Here is a 27,399-nt window from a genome sequence, read left to right as displayed (position 1 = left end):
AAAATCTGCCTTTTATAGAGTAGTGAACTTGTAACAGAATGAATTATGACTTTCAAGTTGTAAGGAGTCATCAGAATGATAATGCAGATCCTCAGTAAACATAAATATGAGCTACATTTACCTGTAAGGACTTCCCCACAATTGTTGCAACAAACATTTATTTTCATTCATATACACCTCAAAAACGTTAAAGGACACCAGTTCACCCATTACTGTGTCTCAAAGGTGCCCAGTACTTACAAAAAATACCTATATTTGTTTAGTTTGATATCATCATTGGTACCTTATTAATAAAGTGCATTGACACTTTATATTAACATGTCCTTAAAGCTATCCAATGTTGAGCTAAATACTAAAATGCTGACGTTAGTATTAATTTAGTCACAGCTATCAAACGAAAGCATGCAGCAAAATGAACTGGAACGTGATAAAGTGACGTGATTCTTCTCATCTGACAGAAAGATTTTGACATTTCTGCTCCACACGTTGTGAATTATTGAGGATTTCCTAAAGCGGGACATCCTGCAGCTCACCGGGTTAAACACCAGAGGCCGAGTCCTTACCTTCATTAACCTGGTTTGACTCCAGACTGACTCCTTAAACGCACGTCACCTCTGCTTTCTCCTTTCTGATCAACTGTCACTCATCAATAGAAAAGCTGACAATGACATCAAACTGACTTAAAGAAAAATTAATGTATGAGCTGCGATCTGTAATAACATGTAAATGTACTGCTAACTGAGACTTCACATGATGAGTTTTTAACACTATGGAGGTTAGGAACAGCATAATCAAGAGGACTCACCACTGCTGTCCAAGGCTGACATGTCGTCATGGCACCCTCTGTACACGTGCACGGGCTGCGATGCACGAGGTCTTAATGTGTTAAAATACAAGAAACGAGGAAGACCATCTGGTCACACGAATCTTTACAACCTAGAGAGGGCTGCAGACCTGTTAGGAGGAGATAACCGTGTCGTCTCTTTGACAGATGAAGTTACAAGTTAGATTAAATTAAACGCGTGTGCCATGCTCACTATAAACCCTAAACAAATCAGATAAACATAGATAACCTTACTCTACTAAAACGCCTTTGGTCTCATCTGAAACTAAAAAGCCACATATATTCATACAATCCTTTATAAGGGTAGTAACTTTCTGAAGTTTTACACACTTATTTCAGTGACAACACAGCTGGTAGAAGCCTAACCGTGACCATGTCTTGGGAAGTGGGAAATTCTTTGTTTTTGATTCAGACTGTGGTCTTCTGAAGCATAATGTTAAGTCTGGGAGGAGCCAGATACCTTCTTCTCTCACTGGGAAGTCTCAGCAACATCCCCCCCCCCTAAAGGCAGAAGGCCGAGTGGATGTTCACAAATTTTCCTCAGAGACAAATGTCATGACAAGTGGTATAAAACTGTCATTACAGTGATTTATTATAATGAACCATGAAAATAGCCAACCAGTGCAGTGTCTGTGAGTCTCTCCCCTCTACACAAACATACACTCACACACACAAATAATAAAAAAAAAAAAGAGACAAAGTTGAAGAGTCGATAAGGGGGGATAAAATAAATGAAAATAATGCTACAGTCACAGAAACATTCAGCTTTGCCAAGAAGAGCGTTCATATTTACAACCATATTTCAAATGGGATGGGAGCGAATTGTACAAGCATAGAAAAGAAAAGAAGCGAATATTTACAACCTGTTTCTGGTGAAAGCTGAAGTAACCACCTATACATTAAATTACACTTTCTACAAATAACCATTGATATTCAAAAATAAACCGCTAACATCCTACTTGTTGGTGAGACCACTCTGCCTACCTCAGAGGACTACATGCACTCGTTAGACAAAATCTCACACACACTTTGCTCCTCAAAGCAGCCATACACACTGGAACACGCGCGCACACAGACACACACACAGACACACACACACACTCACACACACACACACACACACACACACACAGAGTGCAGCCTTCTGTGGCAGTGAGGCAGGCTCCCAAAAATGGTCGTTCCTGAATCTGCAGCGGTGAACAGATATTTGTTGTTAGACAGAGGAATAAAAAAAATAATTGTGTTTTTTTTTCTCTATACAAAAGCTTTCTCTTTGCTATAATGAGCCACTAGATTAAAACATTAAACGATAAACGGAGCCGACAACAGACGAGAGAGAAGAGGAAATATAAGGAATAACTGACAAGGGAGGATAAAGAGGAGGAGGAGGGTTTAGGCTGGAATGTCCATTGATAAACAAAGTGCGGGGTCTTACAACGGGATTCCAAACAAGACAGAACAGAGCTTTCCTCTCTGTCAGAAAGGATATTATATATAAAAAAAACAACCAACAAATAGAGGCCAGAGAGGGGGCTTTGAGCACCAGGGTGATAGTCCATCTTCATTTTCACACAGTCTGTCTTGAAGATTATTTCACTGTCCTTTTTCCTAAAATTTTCTGTCCTTGTTTTTTTTTTTTATGTTTTCTTTAAAGTACCCTTTTATCCCACAATCAGCTGTTTTTCCACTGGCCATGTGTTCAGGTACATAGAAAATGTATCTACAGCTTATGGTACACGCCCCTCTCAGGCTGAGTTCTCAGGGGCTGTTGAGTGCCAACACCATGGAGGGTGGTCAGTGCCACCCTGTGCTCAGGTACCCCGAGCTGTGGAAGGGGGCCGAGGACGCAGGAGCTCCACGAGTCCCAGAAGGCATCTGGGAGGCAGTGGCCTGGGCCTGGCCTTGTTGAGTCTGTTGGAGAGGAGGAGGAGGGGGAGGTGGGGGCAGTCCAGTCTGCTGTAGAGGTGGGGGGTACGTGGATGGGGGTACTGAAGGGTTTGCCCCAGCACCAGGGTGCATCAACGCTGGCTGAAAGCCTCCCAAGTTCTGATAGTGGTGGGGCTGCATTGGGGCATTGGAAGAAGGGGCAGGGGGAGGTGGAGGAGGAGGAGGTGGAGGGGTGAGTGACAGGAGAGTGCCGCTAGAGGGAGTCTGCTGCTGCTGCTGGGAGGTCTGGCCCTGCGGTGGAGGTGGCGGAGGAGGCGCTGTGGTCAGCATCAGCTGATGCTGTTGAATGGGAGAAGGCTGCAGGTTGACGTGCAGGAGGGTCGGACCAGAGATCGGGTGTGGAGGTGGAGGAGGAGGTGGGGGTGGAGCAGCTGAGCTTTGATAGTGCACGCTGTGGGGAATAGTTTGCATCAGGGCCTGAGAACCTGGGGGGTAGGGTGGTGTAACAGAGGGTTTAAACCCAGGGAAAGCTCCAGCAGGTGAGGAGCTCTGGCTGGGAAAATAAGCTGAGGAAACAGGTGGTGCTGGTGGCGGAGGGGGGGGTGGGGGCGGAGCACTCTGTGTGTTATACTGGGGGAAAGGTGCAGGGCCAGTCTGAGCCTGGGGCTGTGGTTGGTTTTGTGGTTGGCCAGAGAACAGTGCCCTCTGACTGCGGTACGGTGAGCCCTGAGGCTGAGGTTTGGGAGAATGGAGGAGGGAAGATCCGGGGTAGTGGACAGGAGACGAGGGCAACGGGGTGGGATGCAGCTTTGTGGGGGTCAGAGGGGCCTGTTTGGGGCCGGCGGGCTTGCTTGGCAGCTGGTTGGTCGGATTTGGCGTCCAAGGCTGACCATCACCATCTTCTTCCTTCGATGGCCGACTGGAAGGCTGAGCAGAGCCAGGAGAGCAGGGCTGTACGGCAAACACAGATCAGTTAAGGCAGATCTTTATCATATCAATCTGACAGCCTATTTTGTACTGAAAAGGTCATAATCTGTTCCTCTTCAAAAACTTTTTTTTTATCCATTTATAGTCTTTTCAGTTGTGAAATAAAAAAAAAAATTGTTATGTTTTTATTATTCCTGTACAACAGTAGACTAATATCTTCTTTTTGTTCAGTGCAGGTTGGACAAAGAAAAGCAACTTGGGTTTTAGTGAACTCGCATTGAACATATTTAATGTTTAATAGCTTAAATAATTATTAATTCAAATGCTGAAAAGTGTAATCAACAATTATAGCTTTGTGATGCAGTTATAGACAGAGTTTAGGGGGATTGAATAAAATGGGAACGGGACTTTTAGAAGTAGACTTACTGTGTGGGTTGGAGTTTTTTGAAGACTTGGAGATGCACACTCTCTCAGTGAAGGCGTGTCTCCACCTTCTGTCTCACCATCTAAAACAATAGAAACAATATTAGAAGAAAATACAAATGATTACCATGTAAAAACGTCCCCTTTTTCAGGTAACTCAGTCACTGTCTTTTTGGCCCTCACCCGTGTCTTTATCTTTGCTGAGCAGCAGCGCTCTGTGGTAGCTGCGCTCTCTGGCCTGCTCTACAGAAGTCGATGAAGTCCTAAAGAGAAACGTGGACAGGAAGACTTTAAGTAATCTATGCACAAGATACATTTTATATACACTAGATAAACAAGTAAAATACAATATAATTACAGAGCTTGTTTTAATCTTTCCCCAAAGAGATACTGAAAATGAAAAAGGTTTTTGGTCATTTCAACATTGCTGCTAAACAGTTTTCCTATCACATACCATTGTCCTTCTCCTCCTTCCTTCTCTCCTTTATCCCCAACAACCTCGGTTTCCTCAATTGTCTGAGTCTCCTTTACTGTGTTGGTGTTACAGGAAGCTGTGGGAGCAGGAGGTAGAGGAGGCTCGCTGGTGAGCTCCAGAGCCACAGGGAAGGCATCGACAGTCAAAGGTGGCAAGGTGGAAACGGGAGAGCTGCACTCGGTCTTGGAACCACTGCGTCGAGCTTCGCGCTGACGCTTCCGGTATTCAAGCAGAGAAACCTAAGAAGACGCGCAGCCGCATTGTAAGTTAGGACCAACAAGCAAGTCTCATGTCAAACCAGTGGAGGGCAGCATTAGGACAGTTAACTTGCCTCTTTTTATTCAATGGAATCCACATTCTTATGGGTATGTAAAACAAATGTATGCTTAAATAATATAACCTCAAACCGAATGCCTGCACTCAGACTTTATTCTGCCATTTTTAACACAGCCAAGTTTTTTCCTGACTTTCTTACACAAGTGAGAAAGTGAAGTTCACGTCACAGTCTTCAAACTGCATGTTTGGTCTCTTAAACAGGGCAAACATTTTGTTCTTTTTGTTTAAAAAAAAATAAATAAATCAAATGAGACCGACATAAGAACAAAGCTAGCCAAGATGCTAACCCAAAATTTCCTGTGTCTGTGTGGCTAATTTTAGCTTTGTTTTATAACCCTTTTTCTTTGCCCACACATTTTTTATTCACTCAAATACAGAATAATGTATTCACATTTCGACACCAATGAAAAGGTTAAAAGCAGCTGCAACCTCACCTTTTTCTTCTGTGGAGGGTTTTGTGCCGACCCTCCTTCGTTGGTTCCATCCCCATTCAGTGAACGTGAGAAGCCGAGTGAACCTCCCTCTTCAGAGCCAGGGTAAAAGAGTTGTCCCTGGGCTTCACTAAATGGGGGCTGAGAGCCAGCCAGTGACCCCGTCCCTGCTGCAGCCCCAGCTGCAGTCTCAGGCCTAAAGGGAGCTGCCAGTGGCTCCAGCGTATGAGAAGGGGTGAGGTCCCTTAAGTTAGAGTTGACTGGGGAGAAGTTCAGGCCAGCTGGTCCAGTCGGGCCTCTCTCTGGGCTTTTTATCCAGCCAGAATAAGAGGAAGTGCATGTCTCTGCAGATGAAGAAACCTCACTTGTGCCTTCTATGATACCACCATCTGTCCGGTCCTCTCCGCAGTCCACTGACTCAACAGTTGGAGGCTGCGGACTATCTGGAACCAACAACTTCACTTCTGTTACAAGTACATCTGAACTGGGAGCTCTGACACAGGGAGACGAGGCCAACGAAGGAGGACGCTCAGCCTACGAAAGAAAGAAAAGGATCAACGTCAGGTGTCTCAAACACAGTTAAGAGGCAATACATCATCATGCCCTCTATTATACAGCTGGCCCTTTATACTGTATGTCCCAAAGACCCAGCTGTGGCTTAAAGAGTAGAACGTCTTCTAACTTTTTTGCATACCATAATGATGAATTTGGGGTGAACGTGAAAATCATACTTTAACAATACTTAAATTGAAATATACGATGAGGTATTCACTAGTGACTATCTCACCTCTTGCACACAGGATTTCCGGCTGACCTCTGGTGAGTTCTCCATTGAAGATTCACTCTGTGTGACGGCAGACACGCACACTTAATCACGTCCTTTTCACACAAACAAATGTGTAACTTTCGTAAGGATTTTCAATATAGACGACCTTACCTCCTGAGAGACGTTAAGTGTGTGTGTTGGGGTACTGGACACGGGCTCCGTACTCGGCTCCTCTGTTCGGGGGCGGGGTGGGGTCGTCAGTAAGATGGGTGTTACAGGTGTCTCAGATTGGTCTGCTCGGGTGGGTGTGGCACAAGGTGAACCGTAGGGTGTTGAGCTTTCAGACATACAGGCATCTAAAGGGCTCAGTCGTCGCTTTTTCAAAGGAGTGGGCAACTCTGAAAGGAAAAAAAAAAGTGTGTTGTAGCTCAATATGTGTCAAAGGGATTACTTGAAAGTTGAATACACCCCATCATTGTTCAGGATCGAGCATGGGGCAGATGCATTGAGGAGCCTCAGCCTCTGTACATGGGACACCCAACTCAACCAGCTGATCTCCAGATTCTGCACTTCGGAATTATATGTATGAATGTTTCTTCAGTGTTTGTGTCTCATATTTATATTTTCAGTTTTCAGACAGATTAATTGGGCATCCGACATGGCCTGGACCTACCTGGCAGTGAGCAGATGCCATTGTAGGGTAGAGGGCTGTCAGAGTCCCCATTAATGGAGGGGCTGAGGGGGCCATCACCAGCCATGAGAAGGCTTGGACGTCTACCTGGGCTGGTTGAACCCTCCTCCTCTAGAGCCTGCTTCAACCATCGCTGCAAGAGACGTTACAAATTTAGCAACTTAGAGGCAATTCCTACACAAAGTTGTTAAAATAATGAAAACAATTCAAGTTTCTTTGGTCAAAGTAACTTTCCAAAGGACTTTCTAAACCTAGCTAATCCAGCTTCAAGGAAATGTGTACCTTCTTGCAGGAGCCCGTGGTTGGCGGCGTTTCTGGCAGTTCTCGTGAGCGCCGCCTTCCAGTGGGGACTCCGGGAGTGGTGGGGCTGCGGTTTGCCAGGAATGGGGATGAGAAGCGGACGTAGTGTTTGGGCGTGCTATAGACCTGGGGAGAGCACGTCATGCCTGGTAAGGCGTTGAGCTGTGTGGCAAGCACTTCGGGGTCACTGCTTATTCTCAGTGGCCTCTCCGGGGCTGGCTCTGGTGTTCGTACTGCACTACGGTCCTGCTGTTTTTCTCCCACCCACTCACTCACAAAGTGCTGTTGAAAGGAGTTTCAAGACATAGTAAATCATCTGACATCTGGGTTTTAAATTTCTTTGTCAAAAATAAATTAACTATTGATTTTTTTTGCTTACAAGTAGCTAAATTTCTTTCAAACCACATTTTGAGATGATAAAGCAAAAGAGGAGAAGTGCAGAATGTTGTTGCCTACATAGAATTAGAAATGTGCTTGAACCTTTTTAGTTTTGAAGCTTTTGCTCCCTGTGCGGCTTCTGTCAGGTGCAGGTGAGCTGCTGTGTGGAGGGCTGCTGTCTGGGGGTTGAATGGCGACAGCCTCTGGCTCTGGTAGAGTGGGTGTCTCTCCTTCTGGGGCGTCATTGGTCAGAGGCTCCACAGTCTCCACAGGAGAGCCAGGAGGCAAGTCAGAACAAGTGCTGATGGTACGAGCTCGCCGACGCTGTTGGCCAATGTGAGTACGGTTCCTTGAGAAACTTTTCCTGTTTCTTGAGGGTTTCACCCTGGCTGGTTTTAGCCCTGGCTCCTCCTTTACCTCCAGAAGGGGCTATGAAAAAGAAAGTAGAGTATGTAAAGTGCTGGAAGGCAACATTTAGATAAGTCATTCAGTGTTCCCTTCACTATTTAACGTGGACTAGCAGAGCAGTTTAAGAAAGGTAGAAGAATAATTTTGAGCTTATGTGGTCTCACCTGGATTACAGCTGGAGAATCTACCATTTCTGGTGTGACAGGAGGCTCCTCCTTAATGTCACTGCGGCCCCCAACTTCTGACTTTACGCTACCAATTCTTTCCAGAGCCTGCTCCCTGCGTTTCTCCCTCTTCTCCATTCGAGCAAAGGCTTGCAGGATGGCCTCCATCTTCCTCTCCTCTCGGGTCTGCAGAGGGTTATAATGAGGGGTTGAGAGGAGGGGTGAGGAAAAAAGAAAAATCATTAATCCCCAAAGAGTTCTGGGGTAGCAGTACAATGGGTTAATGGGGGCTACACAGCAAAAGCAACTCTAATGTAGTGCAAAGATGTTAACGCAGAGACAGGTAGAAAACAGTGACCCCCTCTCTTTCACAATAGAGCAACTGAAAAGAGATAGGAGCAACAGGAAAACACAGTAAGGATGATTCAAAAAGTGACCAGGTCACCAGGAGGTTTTAATTTCGTGTAATGTGTTCCTGGAGGAATCTGTGCCGCAGAATTTGCTGAGTTTCTTACATGAAAACCACGGCTACCTCCACCATCAGTCATAACACCCCTTTGAAAACAGACTCATACCACCAAACATACCGAGACATTTTTTTCAGGACAGTTAGTATGCTACAAGCCAGTCACCACTATCAAATTTGGTGGTTGTTGAGCTGGTATATGGGTGAGGTTGGCTATGTATGGGTCATAGTTTACCTCCTTGAGTTTCAGTCCCCTCCAGCTTGAAGCCGCCCCGACAGGAAGATGGGACTGCTCTGCTGGGTTGGCCTGAATGTTTAATAAAGAGACAGCCAGGTTTAGAAGAGACATGTCCCCCCTAAACAAGGCTTCACAGACGCTGGTGAGGTCTGCACTAAAGACCAACCTCCTGGTGGCGAAAAATACTAAATTCAGACACTGCAGGTATTTAGCCGAGTTGGCTGTGATGTCCAATTACACAAGCCTGATAATGGCTAAATGTGAAACAATACAACAACCCTTAAAGGCCCTTTCACTGTGTTTGCTTGAGATGAAAGTTATCAGTAGATAGTAAAACATAGGAACAAATTTGTTTCTCAATTTTCACTGATGGCCACTTTAGAAATTGAGAAAGACAGCATGGCAATGTCTAAATATCCCACATTTTCCCCCTCTGACAATGATGCTGCCTCCCGTGTCTACAACCAAAAATTAACTGAGCATTGTGAAATGCACTTACTTGGTAAGTCAGGATATATTCTCATGAAGTCAATCTTAAGTACTACCAAGCATAAAAAGCCACAAATAAACCAAAATTTAGACTATGGATTAGGAGGACCAAACACAGAAAGGAAAAGAAAAAGTCAGGATGATTTTTATAACCAACAGGAATGTTGTTAAGAACTTAAGTGGAAAAGATACTAAGTCAACACATACCACTGCTATCTCCCCTGCACCTTGTTGCGTCATGGATTTACAACATCTACAAGCATCTACTATGGTGTTAATTGGCAGTGTGTGAATGCAATCTTCTGTATTCTGGCACCAGAGCTCTCTCTGGAGCCACACTTGATAAAAGGCCACCTTTTGGAGCTCCCAAAGTCGATATGGCCCTGGGGACAAGGCTCTACCCTCTGCAGCCCCTCCTGCCTCTCCCCCTTTGCTTCATACTCTCTCCCTTTAACTATCAATCTCTCTCTAACTGTTTAGCAGAACTGTTTGTTGCCAAAAGATGAGTCAGCAGTTTACACCTTGGGTCCACCATGTGAAATGAAGCTGACTGCAGGGTAATTTCCAGAGTGTGTGTATGTATGTGTCAGTGTACCGTGATTGCCTCTCAGGGACGTGAGGCCATTTGGCACAGCGAGAGGAGAGCGGTTGATATCATGATAGGCCATTTCCAGCTCATGGCTGCAATGAAGGTTAGGGAAGAGCTGTACTCCAACTAGAATGCAGACTGGGGGATGCTTTCAACTTGCATTGAGACAGTAAGTGAGTTTTATTCCCACTGAAAGCAGGAGGCGTTGTTTACAAGCATGTTATACTGCAGTTCTTTTTTTCATTGGTAAAAGAAAAAGGGCACAAATAAGGAAAATAAATGTCATGGCTTAATGACAGACAAGCACAATGCATTGGTGCTCTGAGAGAAGAAAGAAATTAAAGCTGAGGGAGGGAGAAAAAAAAATAAAACGGTGCAAAGCAGCAATAAATGAGGAAGAGGAGGCTAGTTTGTTGGAAGAGAGGTAAAGGACAGCTGCTCCTACCCAAGCCCTCAGCAGACACATAGTTAAGTCCACACCCAAAGCAACGAGGGAAATTTTTTAAAAAATTATTATTATCATTTATTTTGGCTCTTTCTGCTGGATGGCAGCATAGCAAATAAAAAGCTTTAGCCCCTAGCTTGGCACACTTACCATCTTCCTCCTCCTCTCTGCATTCTGCTCCTCTGACTCCATCTCTACTTCATTGCTAATGGAGGTTTTGTCTTCTAGATCCTCAAATAACTCAGGATCCTGTAAGAGGAGGGAAGAGTGGGGTATGGCGCTTTTATCATTGCTGATCATTCAGTCTGACTACAGACTAGAGGGAGACAGGGAAGAATTGAGGAGAGGGGAGGTGGGGAGGGGAGAGGCTGGGGGAGAATTCTTCAAAGATTCAAGGGGGCATAAATTGATCTTTAGTGGTCAGTCACAAAACACACCTGCTCTGATTTTGGGGCCTGTTTGGACAATGTTGAAACTGATTTATTGTGTTCTCTAATAGAACATGTTTATGAGGTTGTAATGCTGCCTTCTATGTGCTTTCTTCTTCCCTACAGCTGTGACACAGCGATCTCGGATTCCCTGATGATAAACCAGTTGCTCCTCTTACAAATGAAGCAAATTCAACCTGCTAAATTAATCTCATTTCTAATAATCTGGCTGTGGTATGGCAAGTTCAAATGGTTGTTCTGGAATAAATTACAGACAAAACTTCTGTTGCAGTTGACACATCCAAAATAAATACTGAGCTACAACTGTATGCTTTAGGTTCTAGGCAACCACACATCTTGCCAGATATAAGACAGTGTGTCTTTGTGCAATGCAAACTTAACTTTGTCAAAATTAGTATTTGGGAGTAACGGATGTGGTTGCATAAAGGGAGGATGGGAAAAAAAGAGGGAACTAGACAGGATGTGTATCAACAAAGTGAATAACAATGGAAAACACATGCAAAGACATTCTTACATCGATAAAAAAATAAAAAAGAAATTTATACCATGGTAGAGTCAAGTGTCAAAGAAAAGTGTAAACTGGGTGCATGTCGTGTGATGTTCAGAACTATTTAATCTTGCCTGGTTATTTGAGATGGAGAGGCGGAGAGGAGAGAGTTTTCTCTGTTTGCCGTCACCAATGTTTTTGCCCTTCCCCTCGCCATCTAAAGCCATATTCTGGTTCTGGCCTTGGTCATCTCGGGCCGTCTCCTTGTCCTTACGGCTCCCTCTGCGTCTGCCTCCAGAACCAGAGTTCTCAGTTGGCTCTTGGTTGTGCTTCAGCACTGGGCACTCCTGGTTCCCCTTCACACAGGCACAGTCCACCTTGTATTTACTACAGAGTGAGAGAAGAGTGACGGGAGAAGTGAAACAAGGTTGCCTTGTTATTATTGTACATATTGCTTCCAATGTTTACAACTAAGAAACTCACCAGCTGCCATAGTCGAAATCAAAACCAATAGTGATTTCAGTGCCCTTGGAGATTGGCCTCAAAGAGTAGATGTATAAATGCAGCATTCCATCCTCAATAACGTGTCGCACCTGACAGAGGTTCAGCAAACAATTTGTAAAAAGCAACAGACAGGAACTTTATAGAGCTATGATCAGCTGAATTAAAAAATGAGGAAGCTGAAATAAAACTGTGGTGTCGACCTACTTCCGAATTGGGGGTGCAGGAACGACGAATGAAACGCGCTTCATTACCAAAGCTGCGGGCGTCTACACACATCTCCACTCCGTCAAATTTAGAATAAAATAACACAAAGGGGTATGGCCTGAAAAGGAAAACAAGTTGGGTCAATGCATGAAAGAAAATAATTCACACAAAACACAACAATGCACACTGCATAATTTAACTGACCTGTGAAAAAAAACACCATAAATAAATAAATAAATAAATAAATAAATAAATAAATAAATAAATAAATAAATAAATAAGGGCAAAGGTAGTCAATTCAAATCCAAGGAGAAGTCCTTCTGATGAGCATCCTGACCTCTTAAAGAAGTATCCGTTGGCCTCAAACTGCTGTCGAAGCATGAACTTTCCCCTGTACTCAATGATGAGGGAGTCTGGGGCCAAGTCTCGCACCGCCTTGAGGATTTTCTTGTTTTTCTGAACTTGACTCTGGACAACAGAAAAAGCCTGACATAAGCAAAAAACACTGGACAGGCACTTATTAAATCATACCAAAACCCCTGAAGGAAAACTATAGCCGTATACTAATGGGTGAGAAAAGACTTGGGGGGTGTTTGGGTTATATCTTTTTGGATGGGTTAACATTTGAGTTTGTGGTTAATACCTCTACTGGAGGTTTGAAAGAGGCTGGGTGCGTGTTGTACGCCAGGCTCTTGCCGTCGCCTTGCTCTTTAACACGCAACAGGACCTGAACGTCCTCGCTATACTGATTGCTGCTGGCCTCCTCGTAACGCTCCATCCACGTCTTGATCTTACTCTCCCACAGAGACGGGTGCTCTGTTGGCTCCTGCTCTGGAGCGGCACCCTGGGAAAAACAGTACAGTTGTAACGTATGGCTTAAATTATTTTAACACAACAATTTAAAGGAGCTCTGTCATGATGCAGATGTTTGTTGCTTCTGCGAATTTACCTTTACTCTCGAGGACTTCCTGGATCCCTCTCTAAAGGCCTGCAGGGGACACAATGATATTGAAAGTAACATTAAAAGTAGTTCAAGCATAATGATGAAAATTATGCACCGTTTTTATAATTGAATGATTCGAAGTTGACCTTCTTAGCTCGGGCAGAGGATGCTGGAGGCTCTTTTTCACCACTCTTTTTACGCTTTTTATCAGTCTGCTTATTGCCAAGGCGCCCAGTTGTCAGGGTGATGGTGGTAGGCGTGTGCTGGAAGGTGGAGTAGAGCTCTAGCGGAACCTCGTCTCCACTCTCTGTAGCACTGGTGTCCCCATCTGAACAAGCAACTAATTTATTAGAAGAGAGAGAACTGAACGAAGAAGTCGACATACCAAGCAATTAAAAGCTGCAGCAGCTGCTGGCAACATACAAAGAAGCCAAATTATAATAATGAAACATGAGGCACGTTACAGCACAAATGACTAAACTTTAGTTTGCTACTTGTCCAGCAGGTGTCACTATCACCAAAGCTCAGACTGATAGAAAATGTAGCAGGGAGAGGAAGCTGCACCCTGACACGGCCTACAACCTGCAGTATACACTAACAAGCTGGCCATTTACTGCAGCAGGGAAGCCAAAAAAGCAGAACAGAGAATTCATCTGTGGGTTCTCAAAGGAAACATGTACCACCTCATAACTACTACGAGGATTGCAGTCCTCAAAGTTACAACTCTCTGTAACATCTCTGCTTTGTGTCATTGTATTGAAATGTTGTTGATCTTTTTAACAATAAACTCAAAAGTGATTTTTATGAACACTAAGACAAGTATATGCATTGCTTACCAGATAAGCATTCTCTTTTCCTGGTCTGGAGCAGGATGGCTCTCTCTCTATCTAGATGTCGTGGTTGGCAGCGTTCGCACAGGTAGGTCTCGGGAATGTTCTGCCTGTCAATGCCCATGCAGTCGATGTGCTGCCAGGCACTAAGAAAACCAACAAGAAGGTTTTTTATAAACTTTTAGCTCACCGTTTGAAGTTTTTAACCATAAATCTGGAACACAGTTGTCTGAGTCAACTACCATTTGCACCACACAAAAAACCAACACAAGTCAACACTTGTGACAACTTGCATCTTACCTGCACTTGTCACAACAGATCATATAGCCGTCGTCGTGGGTGAAGCCACAGATGCAGCGGGTGATGTCAGCCCCGTAGCTGCCATCTTCCGACGTGCTGAGTGTGGTGCCCCTGGATGCCTCGTCCTGCCCACCTGGAACAAACAGCCCCCCCTCTCCTTGTCGGATCAACATGGAGGGTGGAGGGGAGGCTGGCGGCGTAGGTGGGGGCCGCGCCCCATAATTATGGTCCTGATGGAGAGATGAAAGGTGTACAGGTTATGTTAAGTATGTAAATTACGCTCGTCAGGCATATATCACAGTGTATTGTGAGCTACGCGACTCTACATACTTGTCTATAGTGATAATTACTATTTGCAGCCGTAACACAAAGCAATGTTGACCGAGTCATAACTTTTTATAACGAAATAAGATTGAAAAAGTCGATACAGGAAAGGTCAATATTCTATGTCGGCCTTTTCATCTGGTCATGCGGGTGACACTGCATCAGACGACAGGATTATTTTATTATTATAATATATAAACTGCTTTTTTGATTGCTCTTCAAAAAAAGAACAGGAACTGGCATAGGACACACACGGCTCCTACTCAAGAGCATGTCTTTAGTCTGTGGTGCAGACACAGATTTCTTGGGCTGCCGCTTTTAAATCGAACAGATCGTTTAGGCACTTTACACACTTTAGATGATGGAACCATTTACATATCATATTAGTATTATGAATGACTTTCTTGGGTCTAATTTAATTGTTGTTAACCGTTGAGTGCCAGACTAGCAAAGCTCCATCAAACAGCATCAGCTTTTGTTTCTGTTTGAAATTAGTCAAACAATAGTGTTTTTTTTTGTTTTTTTTAATGGAGATTAATAAAGCATATATTTAAATTGTCCACACTGTGCATGAACAAAATTTTTAACTTAATTCAATGTAATATGAAGTTCCAGGTCAAGGTAGGCAAGTATTTCTAGTCAGGCGAGCTTATTTGTACTCACAGCGTAAGGGAGGCCAATGTAACTGTGGGAATGATGAGAACTGCTGCTGTAAATCTGGTGCGGGTAGCTGGACTTCTCCACCACCACAGGGCTGGCCTCCACCGATTCTGGTCTGTTTGGCAGCAACACACACACACAAAAGAAAAACACATTACTGTTGACTGAAAAACACAGATAACAAAATCACTCAGAGTTACTCATGCATCCTGTTCCTCCAACAGTTCCAAAAGGACATGCATGCGTCAAGAATAGCAGGGATGCTGTTTAACTACTGGTTGTGATACAGAGGTAGAGCAGACAGAAAAGAAATGCAGGGCCACCCCTGCATTTCTTTTCTGCTTGATGGTAATGATTAGCGCACTGTGAGAGGGTCAGAGGCAAAATAAAACCACAGCAAATTCAGCAACACATTGTTTACTGTCACGTTACCTGAGCACAACTTGAGTCAGACAAATAGCGGCAATAAACGTCAAGATTACTGACATTTTCATCCTTAAACCCACATCAACTACTCAGATAATCATCAGAAACATGTGCTGCCTCTCACTCACACAAAAAAAACCAACAAGCAATGGCTTTTCTAAAAGCCTGTTCACACCAAACCAGTAGATCCACTTTACGCAGGATCACAGTGCAGAACCTGTTTAGCTGTCTGAGACAAACCTTCCCACATTTTGATACGATTAAACTAGTCTTCAGTTGCTGAAGGGGTGGTTCTAGCAAAAGAGGGAAGTGGAACTGGCTAAACAGACAATGTGAGACATGATGGTCAGGTAAAAAGTGGGAAGAAGAACAGGAGGTCAACGAGAGGAGCGCCTCTCACTTAATGTAAGGACGTCCACACAGTAGATTGTCCAATCATGTTAAAACACAATTTATAAATGTTTTTAAGAGTTTGGTGCAGAAAATTTTTCCAAGGTCAGATATATGCCAAAGCTACCACAGGTTATGGGTATGTGTAGCAACTGATGAGCATATTACCTTCTCTGCTCTGTCTCATGACTTTAAAAGAAATACCAACTATGTGAGGGCCATTGTCAGCAGGTTTTCTAAACAACAAGGCAAAATCCAAGGAAAAAAAGGCCTCCTCTCATGTATATCGAATAGGATTTGGCTCTGAATAGGCCACGCATGCCTATGTGAGACTGTGACACGATGACTGACACATTTTGTAGTTCACATTTCGGAAAGAGGTACTCTTAAAACAAACCAAGCCATAAAAGGAACAGAAAATAACTAAGTATAAATCAAAAGTTACAGTTTAAATAGAAAGTATAAAAACATTTCAACATGTGTTCTGTCTTTTCATTTCTTCTTTCCCTCCTAAACTAAAACCATCTAAATTAAGTTCCAAGGTAAGTTGGTGCCACAGTACCTTCTTGAGCTCTTCTCAGCCCTACTGCTCTGCTTGCATGCCGAAAGAGCACTGTGCAACGCTTCCTGTGTGTATTACCACTCGATTCTTCACTGTCAAACTGAAAATATAACTGCATGCATGAGGTCTGGAGGCAGTACCAGGATAAGGGGTGTGTGCGTACACAACTGTCACACAGCTTAATTTGTCAAAGTGTCCACAAAGAGGTTTATTAATCAGAGGGAGAATTAAAACTCCTGACAAGGTCTACAGAAGAGACACTAACTTTTTCCTTTTAATAATTAATCAGACCAAATTCTACAGTTTATAAACTGGGAATTTAAAATCTGGTCACAGTTTTTAATCATTGAGTAGCTTGACTATGAAAATTACTAGTTAAAATTGGGACTTTTTCACTCTTGTGTCATGAATCATTGACAGAGACCCGGAGAAAAATAACAACACAGTTATCTTTCAGACAGAAAGAACACGATTAAGTCAACTTGCTCAGTAAAAAAACGAAAGAAAAATGCTTTTATATATGTGTGCATATTATATAGTAGGTGAAAGGTTTGTATCATTTCATGTTTTCACTCTAGTGAATTAGAAAGGGACTAGAGAGTTGGACAAAAGATCAGTTACAATCAAACTCCAATACTAACTGCTACTGCCTGTATCATGTATATGAAAACATTTTTGAGACTTGTTTAATTTTAATGTGGCAGCTGGGCATGTTCTATCTATAGCTTGTGAATTCCCTGAGTATTTAAAACGTCACAGATGTCTTCTCAAAGACAAACAGCTGTTAAGAGAAGGTGAAGAGGCAGAGTGGACAAGGATGGAGGGATCAACAGCAGTAGAGAAAGAGCAGCCCCAAAACAGCCAGAGGCTACGCTCTGACTCCTGAAGAGCTCCTACTTGCTGCTATGGAAACACTACGTATTCTGAAAACGAGTGCGCGCACGCAGGGCTCCCGATTTTAACTGTGGACACACACTGCATTAGCCAACAGCTGTTCATACTGCTGCTGACTTCAGGGGGACGTAGAAAGGACGTAAGGCTGTTTCTCTGGTGAGTAGCCAGCTCCGCTGTTCCAGACTCAGCTGGCACTCTAAATTCTCATGAAGCTTTATATGCATTTTTTGTGTCCAGAAAGGCTCTTTCCCTCCGATCTGGAAGGGACCTGCGCAGCAGCAGGTAGAAGCCCCTTTAAAGCTTGTTATCTGCTTTTGAATAAATCTGCAGCAGGCAATCAAACTCAGAGTGTAGACGGACAAAGACCGTCAAGGGAATCAAGGAAGGGGCTTACTCCTACCCCCAGTGGCAGCAGTGCTCTGTAGAGATGAAGAGGGGGTGGGGGGACGCGTAGGGACTGTTTAAGACGCCATATCTGTATGAGGACCACCTGTCACTCAGGCCAGTAACGATGGCAACAAGCCCTGCGCAGTGCAGAGAAGAGGGAGGGGAGTGAGGGGCAGATACCATGGCAACTCAAGCTGTCACAGCAAAAGCTTGGATGAAGGCAAAGGGGAGGGCTATCCCCCTTTTAAAGAGACAGGACCCCCTCTGTAAGTAGATGACGTGAGTTATTCTTTAGTCATACACGAACGTCTTGCTTCATTTTTTTGACCAGATAACGCCACGGCAACGTCCTTGACAAGACTATAGGAAACGAAGAGGAGGGGCAATAGGAAGCTTGTTGCCATGGCTCCATGCACCATTTCTGCTCCACTGGCTGAATGCAGTGGACACATGTGAAAACATCAAGCAATAGCCTCAGACAAGGATCAAGGAAAGAGATGTTTGATACTTCTGTATAATTCACACAGCAAGTATAGTATAAACTAGTATACAGAACACAGACAGCTACATTTTGGGTTTACAGCCAATATACAAATTAGTAGATTTAGATAAGAGCTAAACACACAATGTCTACATCATGGACAATGCTAGAGGGCAGCTCCAATTAATGCCAAGACTCAACAGGCCATTAGACCAACAGTATAGGGTCCTTGCTTCATTAACAGTAAACGTAAGAACTTAGTAAACACACGAGAAAAGATTTGACTTGAAATACAATAGAGGGGCATGTTGAGGCATACGAAGACAGAAGAGGACAGTGGAGGAAAGAAAAGAAAACTTATACTACATGAATGACACCATAGAGGTGGAATATGAGAACAGAGGCAAACGGGTGAAAGGAGGGGAAAGAAGAGTAAAATTGAGAGTGAAGTTGAGATGGGGGCAAAGATTATAGATGTTATATAGGAGGAAGTGAGGGGGCTTAAAAGGATGTGAACAGTGAAAGCCCGATGTTACTCACTCTGAGCCTGCAGCCATTTCCAGGTATGAGGTGTCTGATGTGTCCACCCCTACTGGGATGACTATGTTCATGACGTTCTCTGCTGATCAGTTCTTGTCCAAATGAGTCCAGAGAAAGGGAGTCCAAAACACTGAGGCATACCAGCCACAGCATTCATTGCAGACATCTAAGTGCATCCACAAGGCCTGAAAATACAGAGAAGATGGTAGACCAAAGAAAGGAAACAAAGAAATGCTGTTAATACTGTGTGGTAGCACAATTTTAATAGCACAAGATTATATAGCCGTTTGCTTTAACGTTATTTCATTCATATTATGAACAAATAAAACCAGGCTACAGTTTCTGTGAAGCCTGAAATTACTACTCATTGTGAAAATGGGGTTTTTCCAGCACATGCAAATGAATGATTCACATTTTCAGATCACACACAGTTTTTGACAGAGAGGTGTTTGCCAGGAAACCCCCCCCCCCGGACTAAGCTACCAAACCGAGGCTATTGACTGATGAAAAGCGGGAGGATACGATATGGCAAGGTGAGGTCTGAGCTGCGACTAAACTGCGCTAAGGCGACCTCTGCACACTATTGGCCAGGAATGCATAAGGCTGCACTGCGAGAGAACTCCCACCAAGGGGAGCAAGAGAACACACGACAGACATCCTCCATGAAAGGAGGGAGGAAAATGCAACGCAGGGGCCATGTTTTCCACCTTCAACTAAAGAGGTCTGCTCTGGTCGAGGCACTCACACACATTTAAGAGACACACACAATCTAGTAACTGCATTGTATTTGCATGTCTATGTGTATATTTAATAGGAAAGCTTGTGTTTTTATCATGGCTGATGTTTGCATCTCTAGCACTGCACATGGAAAAAAAGCAGCTGTGAAGCCAAGATATTAATAATTGATTACTTTCGGTGTGAGGAAACATATAATGTAAATTTGGTCTCCATGTAGCATGATTAATAAATTACACTCTTAAAGCAGAATGTATGGCAATATTAATCCATGTGTTTTGTAGTTGATGTGAATCCAGACGGGAGCATATGTGTCGTTGTGGCTGCCCCTGATACAGAAAGCTCTGTTGATAAGCGGGATTAGTGGGAGGGACAGATGCTGAGACAAAATAGGCTGGAGGTCACACCTCCGCCTGCTCATACAAACTATGGCCAAACAAAAGCTCAGATCATGGCTCAGGGTGTAGAGGGAAGAAGTGTTAAAAAGCAGTAATATGTCATGTATTGAGTAGGGCCACACGTTGCAAGCAAGAGCACGGACTCCCAGTAAAACTTGTCTATGCATGCCCATAGGGGATCTGTGAGCAAAGAATGCAGCTAAAACACGCCCCCTGAGAGACTCTCATAAAATGCATGTTAACACATATGCAGCGTGTCTTTCGAAGAAAGCTGTAATTCATGACCAGGTTCGCTCCAAATACTGACTGCAAAGTTTCTGTCAAGAAAATCCAGAGCTCATGGAGAGGAAAACAAACTATTGGAGACTTCTTCAATAAGTTCAGCAGTGATGAGAGTAATTACAGGTGCTAGTTCACCAAAATGCTCTCTTTGCGGGAGCAAGACTAGTGAGACCCACAGACATGACAGCTGTCAGCTACAGGCCTAATTAATAAGAGAAAAAAGACCCTGGTGACTCCGTATGTCAGCCAAGGCTACTGATAGGATCACCTTTCCAACATCCCCTCTGATTTTGAGAGCAGGGACTGTGTTAAAGAACATGGTGGCAATAGGGGCATTTTATGATGGAAGCTGATGTAACCAGAACACTTTATTTGAACATGAGCAGGGCAGTTTGCCAAAAAACAGTAAAATGAGAGACCCCTCCTTTTTTGATTGTCTGAGAGGCCTAGTATATTTGAGCACCGATTAAAAAAAAACTACTTTCCTCTCAAGCTGCCAGTTATTTTCTTCTTGTCCGCTGTGTTAGTTTTTTCTCTTTGTCAAGTAAGCCTTGCAGTCACCAGTAAGAAGTACACACAAGTTCAAGCTCACACATACAACCCACCCTCATTGCATAAAAAAGGACAGATAACCTCTCGCCCTCTCCTTTCAAACATTCTTCACGAAGTGAAGCTTTCAGAGCAGTGTGTAAACATGCGCTGCAGCCAGACACAGGCAAGACTGACAAAAGTCAAGCAGAAAAAAGAAAAACAAGTACAGAACAGCAACATTCCTGACTAAATCTGAGCTGTGCCGTGACTGCATCTGCCTGCTCCTCCCTACTTCCTCCAGGAGAGCTGCCCATCACTCTGGAGAAACGCAGCCAGAGAAAGGGGGGAAAAAAGAACAACCCCCTCCTTCTTGTGCCCAGTCACCCCGCCCAGGCGGATTTCTCTCCCTCCTCTGTTCACTTCCTAAATAAACCTGAGACAGTAACGCAGAGCCGAGAGGAAGGGGAGTGTCGCAGACACAGTTCCTAATTACAAGAGGGCCATGAGAGACCATTTAAAGCCACCTTTGGCTAAATCCACTGCTGTTATGGAAACACGTGAGAGGAGTGAGTGGTGATGAAAATAGGGAACATGCACTGGGGAGGGTGAGTAAAACAGAGAATCACATGTGAAAAGAAATAAAGCAAGAGTGGGTAATTGTAAAACAAGCCACAAGATGGAAGTGGTTCAGATTTTCTCTGACAGTTTCAGTGAATCTGTTTGCCTTTCATTTGCTCACTGAATAGATTTCCTTGCGCTACAGGGAGCTTTACAAACAGGGAGCTCCTCCATTTGAGAGGGCAATGGGGTGGGGGAGGTGTAAACGGGGACCGTCTGACAGTGATGCTACACAGCCGAGACCTGGATGGACTCTGGGTGGCAGAGTGGAGCGCATAGCGTAACCCAGTCTCTCCTGTTTCTTCCCTCCCTCCCTCCCTCCCTCACTGAGGGGACACAGTCACGTCATTGTGTGTGGGGTAGCTATCCTTTAAAGACAGAACTGCACTGAAGTCAGAGGGAAAACCCAAACCATCAAATTCAAATCACGACAGTAAACCGTTTCTTTCTCTCTCTCCTCAGTTTATTACCACGACTTGAGGTGTAACGCTGTTTTCATTCTTGTTTTCACAGCCAAGTCTGAGCAGTTTATGTTTTTAGATTAGTAGGAGGAGTGAGGCAAAATGAGGAATTCCAAATGAATCCCACAGCCAAGCTAACGCAACATCACACCATCACCATAGCTGGCTGCAATGAGTCAGCTTCTAAACTGTTAGCACACTCATACAAATACAGTCATATACACAGGAAGACTGACCCAGATGGAATGCATCCTTGGCCATTTTGTTCAGTTATGTGCCCACCTTGGGACACACTGCGTTTGCCTTACCCTTCATCAATCAGTGTGCCCATGGCTGCCAGTACTCCCCCTGCACTAAAGCAGTGAAGGTGAAGTCATACATCAATACAGCAGAGGATACGGATATAAGCAAATTTTTGATGCCACAATAGGAGATGCGTTTTGTTTTTATATCAGACTCCAAAGACCAGTCAGCCTCATGCCAAACAATAAGGAAATCAAATAATAGCATAAATCATGTGTAAGGGTCGCAGCACAAACACAAGTGGTCACACGCTCACCGACAATGTCTGCGCCAGTCACATACCTTGCTGCTTTGAGCTTTAAAACAACTTGCAATGAACAGATCTAAGATGAACAATGGTACAAAATACTATAAATATTGAAATCATAACAATGTCCTTTCTGTACAGGACAGAGCTGGGGCTGCCCTTCTGTGCTCTGCCTGTTCGGGGATACTCCGTAGACAATCTGTCATTCTCCCCGCTGCTTCAAGAGTCACAATCGAGCTATATTTGGTCATAGGTGTATTCCTTTAAACGTCTGAAATGTAGACTGTCATACATTACATCAAATCTCTAACTGAGGCTTTATCGGCATGAATGCACATTTGAGGTCCAATCTAATTCTGTTCACTGGACTGGGAGGGCCATTGTGATCAGACGCTGACAAGCAAGAACATATGGAGCTGGTAACTAATTACAGCATTTGGAGAATGCGCAGTCCAGCTAAACTAAAATGTGAGCTATGTGTCCATGGGTGTGCAGAAAACATAGGGAGAGGCTACTCAGCATCTAGAGCAAAAAGAACTTTAATAGCCACTCAGACAACATTCAAACAGTGTTTGATTATCAATTTCACGCCTGGACTGCAGTGTTGTTACATCACCAACATCAATAGCACATCCCCTGCTTTATTCAGACCATCCAGCCTTATGCTACAATGCACGGACTCTATTGTAACATAAGTGGAGCAACAGGAAAGCTGTGGAGCAGTAGTGAGGCTACAGCTACTGCACTAAAGCCACCTTTCAGGAAGACAGCTTGCTAGTTTAAAGAGGGATCTGTTACGGCCCAGCTAGCAGCACAAAAACAGGTCACCTGAGCCCTTGTTTCTCTTCCCAGCTGGGATGCCATGTGATCAAGTTGGGCTCCTTAGCCATTCAGCTTTGTCTCTAGGTCTCTCGGGATATGGGCACCACATACGTAAGATCACTAGAGACCAGGCCACAGCTACACAGCTCAGTCCCACATGGTGAGGTGTATCTATACAAAAGGAGACTTCAGCTGCATAGAAGTACCACTTTTTCAGGATGAGATTTTATTGTCAGGAGAGCACAAAAAACAAGGAGAAAAGAAAGAGGGTCAATGAGAAAGCTGAAGAGGCTGTAGTTTTCATGTCCTCCGGCTTCCTGATGTGGCTTTTTATTCGTTGCTCTTCTATACTTGAAGAAGAAACAGTTTTGAACTCAGCTTGCAGCTATTTGATTCTATGTGAGTCTAAAAGTGTGCTTTGGAGTTAAGGTTGAGGACGTGTCTCGTCTGAGGATGCCATGAATATATGCTCCCAGCCAGAGGGCTCTGTCCCTGTGGCAGAGGAAGACAGGCACCACACCTTCACCCCATCTGTGTTAACACAGCAAACAAAACACTCACTTTCCTGCACACGGCCATCAGGCACACATTAAGCCAATAGGGTATGTAACACTGCCTGCTCTGATATCATATAGACAGAGAAAAAAAAATGAATGAGCATTCAAACAGAGGCACCTACTCTTTTACAAGGATAAGAGATGGCTTGAGATTTTGTGCATTTGAGGCAAAAACTAATTAGACAGAAATTTCATACTTATCTAGTAGTAACAACTTAACTTTATGTGATAGTGGCAATGGGCAGAAGATATCCAAGCCAAATGCTTTATGATATCTTTATAATGAGTACAGATACGGTTACTTAAAACATAAAATGCTTTGCCTGCTTACTTTTACACTGCTTGGTTCAAGGGGTTTGGAAGTTTTATGTCATCACATACTATAAGCATGATCAGCTTTAGTCAAACAAGCCGATTTGTACAACGCATCTTTTGATCTAACACTCCTTTTCTGCAAGACCACTATCTTATATGATCCAGACGAATTACTACATACAAGGTGAAGATAAACAAACAATAGATCATAACATACCTGTGAGTGACTGGGTCATACCTAGCATTATACTGCATCCTATAAAACTGACTTGGCATCAACTCAAAAAGAAAAAAACTTTCATATCTCTTAGACTGGAGTTTTGAAAGGACTCCACAAACTCACTAAAAGCCTCCAGCAAGCCATGCTTTGATATTCAAATTCTTCTAAGTAATCATTACCCATCAAAAGTAATATACTTACTAACTTCAGCATTCAAATAGAACATTGGGTATGTTTATTCTACACGAGATTAAAGGAATGAGAGACCCAAAACACACAACACTGTGAAAAATCAACTGGTAGAAATGACTCCCGGCAGGTATTATGTAGCAAGAACTCTCCGGATTCAGTTAGGTAAACAGATGTGTTTGTGTATCTTAATAAAAACTTAAAGCAGCTTAACAACAATTACTTTCTAATTCCTATGACAAAAACTCCAGTGATCTGCCATTAAGCCACAAGCAGCAGCATAAACCATGACGCATGTTTCAGAGGTGCTTTTTAAATTTGATCTTAAGAGTAAAAACAGCAACATCCCCAGTGAGTCTTATTATAAGGAGCCCAAAAAGCGAGATCACTGAAGCGTGATCGCAATCGTTTGACGTTGCTGTAACCTCCACAAAAATAAAAATCATGTGTTGTGTAGTTGCTTCTCGGTGAGTGTGTCGGCGCTGCAGTCAGTCCTGCCGATAGGGGTGTGGAGGGTACAACGCTGCTATTATGTTACCACAACACCCTGGTGCTGTCGCCATTTTCAGAGCGTTTTTCTCAGGACGGCGTGTAGCCAGGGGAGCCTCGCCATGGGAAGAAAATCCCCAAGAATGCATTCAATCAACTCTTTCACACAATCTACTCCAAGTATCACTCTGTGGGTACAGTTCCTGTGTTGTTACCACTAGGGTTGTGTGAATTCGTCGAAACGCAAGGCCAGCATTAGCCTCCTCAAAATGTAATGTTATCGGGCTACATGTAATGGCATTCGGAAGGAGTGAGACAACCGAAGCACCCATTGTCTTAAATCTGGCCTTTTTCTTCTCTATGCTGAGATTATCGTCATTTTCTGTCGTTGATAAAGGCCAAAAATAACCCAGGTATGTTACGACCGAGCTAACGGAAGCTAACAGCATAATGCGTAGATGGTTACACGACAGAAGTGGATTAATGCTTGGGTCGTCACAGACAGGAAAGAGCGACGACATCGGCGTTGAGAGATAGCAGCTCGGGGCAAACCAAAGCCAACTGCACACTCTTACGGTAATTTGTGCCAGGCCGAGTAAAACAGTATAGTTCAATATGGCTATGATTGCCACTGGAGTTGCAAACTGTATGAGAGGGGCGAGATGCCCAAATGGAACATCCCCTCCCCCACGGTTGCAGCATTTGATCCCAATACACACTGACTAAATTAAGAGACTGTAAATTGTACTTTCAAGCAGGGTTGTGGCAAAATAGCGGTCATCCGTTTCTCTTTTGACATTGGGCCTAATCTTGATTTCATCTTGTCATAGTTGTGATTCCACAAGGAGTCTTTTAAGACCACTGCGCAGTGCAACCAGGCATTTGAGCCATTTTAACAACTCTAAAGTTGCCTTGGACATAAAACTAAACATATTCACGTATCTGTTTACATGTATGTGAGAAGCTCATTGTTCTCTGGCGTTGAGATGTGGCATTGTGTAACGTTTCTCTGAACGGAAATAATACAGTGAGGTGAGGCAGAATCTTAAGAAGACAGTATGGCAGATTCAAGTTCGTTACAGATCTTAATAATACTGTAGGGCAAGGTGAAAGTACTGCAAACACAACATTCAAGCAACATCCAGCTATTTAGCGCCTTTGATGACAATCACTGTTAGAAAGATTTAATCTAATATACAGTAATGCAACTGTCTGGAAATTAAAGGGAGCAGCGGTTTGTAGTGTAGGAGATCGCAATATAGTTTCAACTTAGTCATGTGCACAAAAAGTCGGTGAAAACTAGACAAAGAAATGTTTGTGGTGAGGTTCAGATAGTCGAGCAGGGAAAAAAATGGATGAAGATTAAACATTGAATGGAGGAGAGAAGAACAAGGGGAGAGGTTTTATTTACAAATACAATCTATATATAGTACGGAATATACTAGCACTCATGGCATGTTTTCCAAGTTTTTATGGTAGTGTAGTGAAGACCCAAACAAGTAACATTAAAATAGGGTTAGGCACAGGGAGACTGTGACAATATTTCACGTTATGTACACAAAAGCGAATAAAACTGTGCGCAATATGGCCCGCAGTGTCAGTGTGTCAAACTAAACATCAAATAACTCCCCCTTTACATCTGCTTATGTCTACTCAACGTGCAGAAAATATTAACATTTCGTATTTATTTTAGGAGAATCATATCTCTAGCTCAGTGGTAACGGTTGTTGACTGAATGAAGACCTTATGCTATAGGGCAGATCCATAATGTAACGTTTTTGTGTTACGCTACCCATAACGGGAAACTGGTGTGGAGGCTACTTTAACTTAGTAGCTAACAATCACTTTGATTATAACGATTTCTACATAATACTACCCTAACTTTGCGTGACGTTTCGTGTTTTGCTACAGTATCAACGAAAAGTCAGAGCTCTATTCGGTTTGTGTCAGGCTAATTTGAGCTAGTAGCATGCGCTAGTTAGCAAGTGGTATATTGGCTTGCCAAGTTGATACACACATTGTAAACGTGTTTCGTTCAGTTAGCTGTTTCAAGTTGTGAATAACACAAATAAGTCCGAAAAGGACTTGGCACATGCATACTCAGGTCTAACGGCGTTCATCAGCAAGTTAGCAAGCTAAACTCAGCAGATACTACGTTAGCAAGCATCAGCATGATGTGCCTAGCCAGCTAAACTAAAGCCAACAATACCCTTCTAGGTCGGATTTGTGCTCACTCTTTGACTACCACTTAATGCAGCTTACTTACCGTTTTAAGTCCACTCTGGAGGATCTGAATGGCAAAAAAGGGGACCTGGGTAAGACCCCTGTCGCAGCTTCCACAACCAAAACAATACTTCAGTCCACACACTGCGGATTCCTAGCCAAGGTTTAAAACGTTTGTATTTAAACTTGTCCTCTAAAGTCTACTTTCCTGTGAAAAATCCCTTGCCCCTTGTTAAACGCTGGGACCGGAATATGGCAAGAAATCTATTCGAAACCGTTAAAACTGAGCCCCAGTCAACGGCGACTTTTAGAAATTAGATCCCCTCAAACCAGTCTCTTTTCCCTTTGCAAAAATGGCGGCCCTGCCAGGA

At 43.6% G+C, this 27,399-nt stretch overlaps 1 protein-coding gene across 6 annotated transcripts; it reads right to left on the bottom strand.

Moving 5' to 3' along the window:
* Window positions 1–1,412: 1,412 nt before the first annotated feature.
* kmt2e (lysine (K)-specific methyltransferase 2E) lies at window positions 1,413–27,399 on the bottom strand. Of its 6 annotated transcripts, none has more exons than XM_075471603.1 (25): window positions 27,072–27,399; window positions 18,639–18,823; window positions 14,962–15,073; window positions 13,975–14,204; window positions 13,681–13,820; window positions 12,991–13,184; window positions 12,851–12,889; window positions 12,545–12,745; window positions 12,239–12,369; window positions 11,902–12,019; window positions 11,677–11,786; window positions 11,328–11,580; window positions 10,408–10,506; window positions 8,732–8,803; window positions 8,031–8,216; window positions 7,561–7,887; window positions 7,063–7,362; window positions 6,763–6,913; window positions 6,261–6,487; window positions 6,111–6,167; window positions 5,327–5,857; window positions 4,536–4,795; window positions 4,265–4,344; window positions 4,085–4,164; window positions 1,413–3,682 (listed from the first exon to the last, which is right to left on the bottom strand). In XM_075471603.1, the coding sequence occupies exons 2-25, from the start codon at window positions 18,707–18,709 to the stop codon at window positions 2,639–2,641; spliced, it is 5,013 nt and encodes a 1,670-aa protein (XP_075327718.1). In that variant the 5' UTR covers window positions 18,710–18,823; window positions 27,072–27,399; the 3' UTR covers window positions 1,413–2,638. The 6 variants fall into 6 exon arrangements, with proteins under 6 accessions (XP_075327718.1, XP_075327719.1, XP_075327721.1 ...); XM_075471604.1 differs by having other exon boundaries at window positions 12,991–13,172; XM_075471606.1 differs by lacking the exon at window positions 8,732–8,803.

Source organism: Odontesthes bonariensis, chromosome 8, assembly GCF_027942865.1.
Source record: "Odontesthes bonariensis isolate fOdoBon6 chromosome 8, fOdoBon6.hap1, whole genome shotgun sequence".
NCBI classification, from domain to species: domain Eukaryota; kingdom Metazoa; phylum Chordata; class Actinopteri; order Atheriniformes; family Atherinopsidae; genus Odontesthes; species Odontesthes bonariensis.
This window is presented reverse-complemented; position numbering and strand designations above follow the sequence as displayed.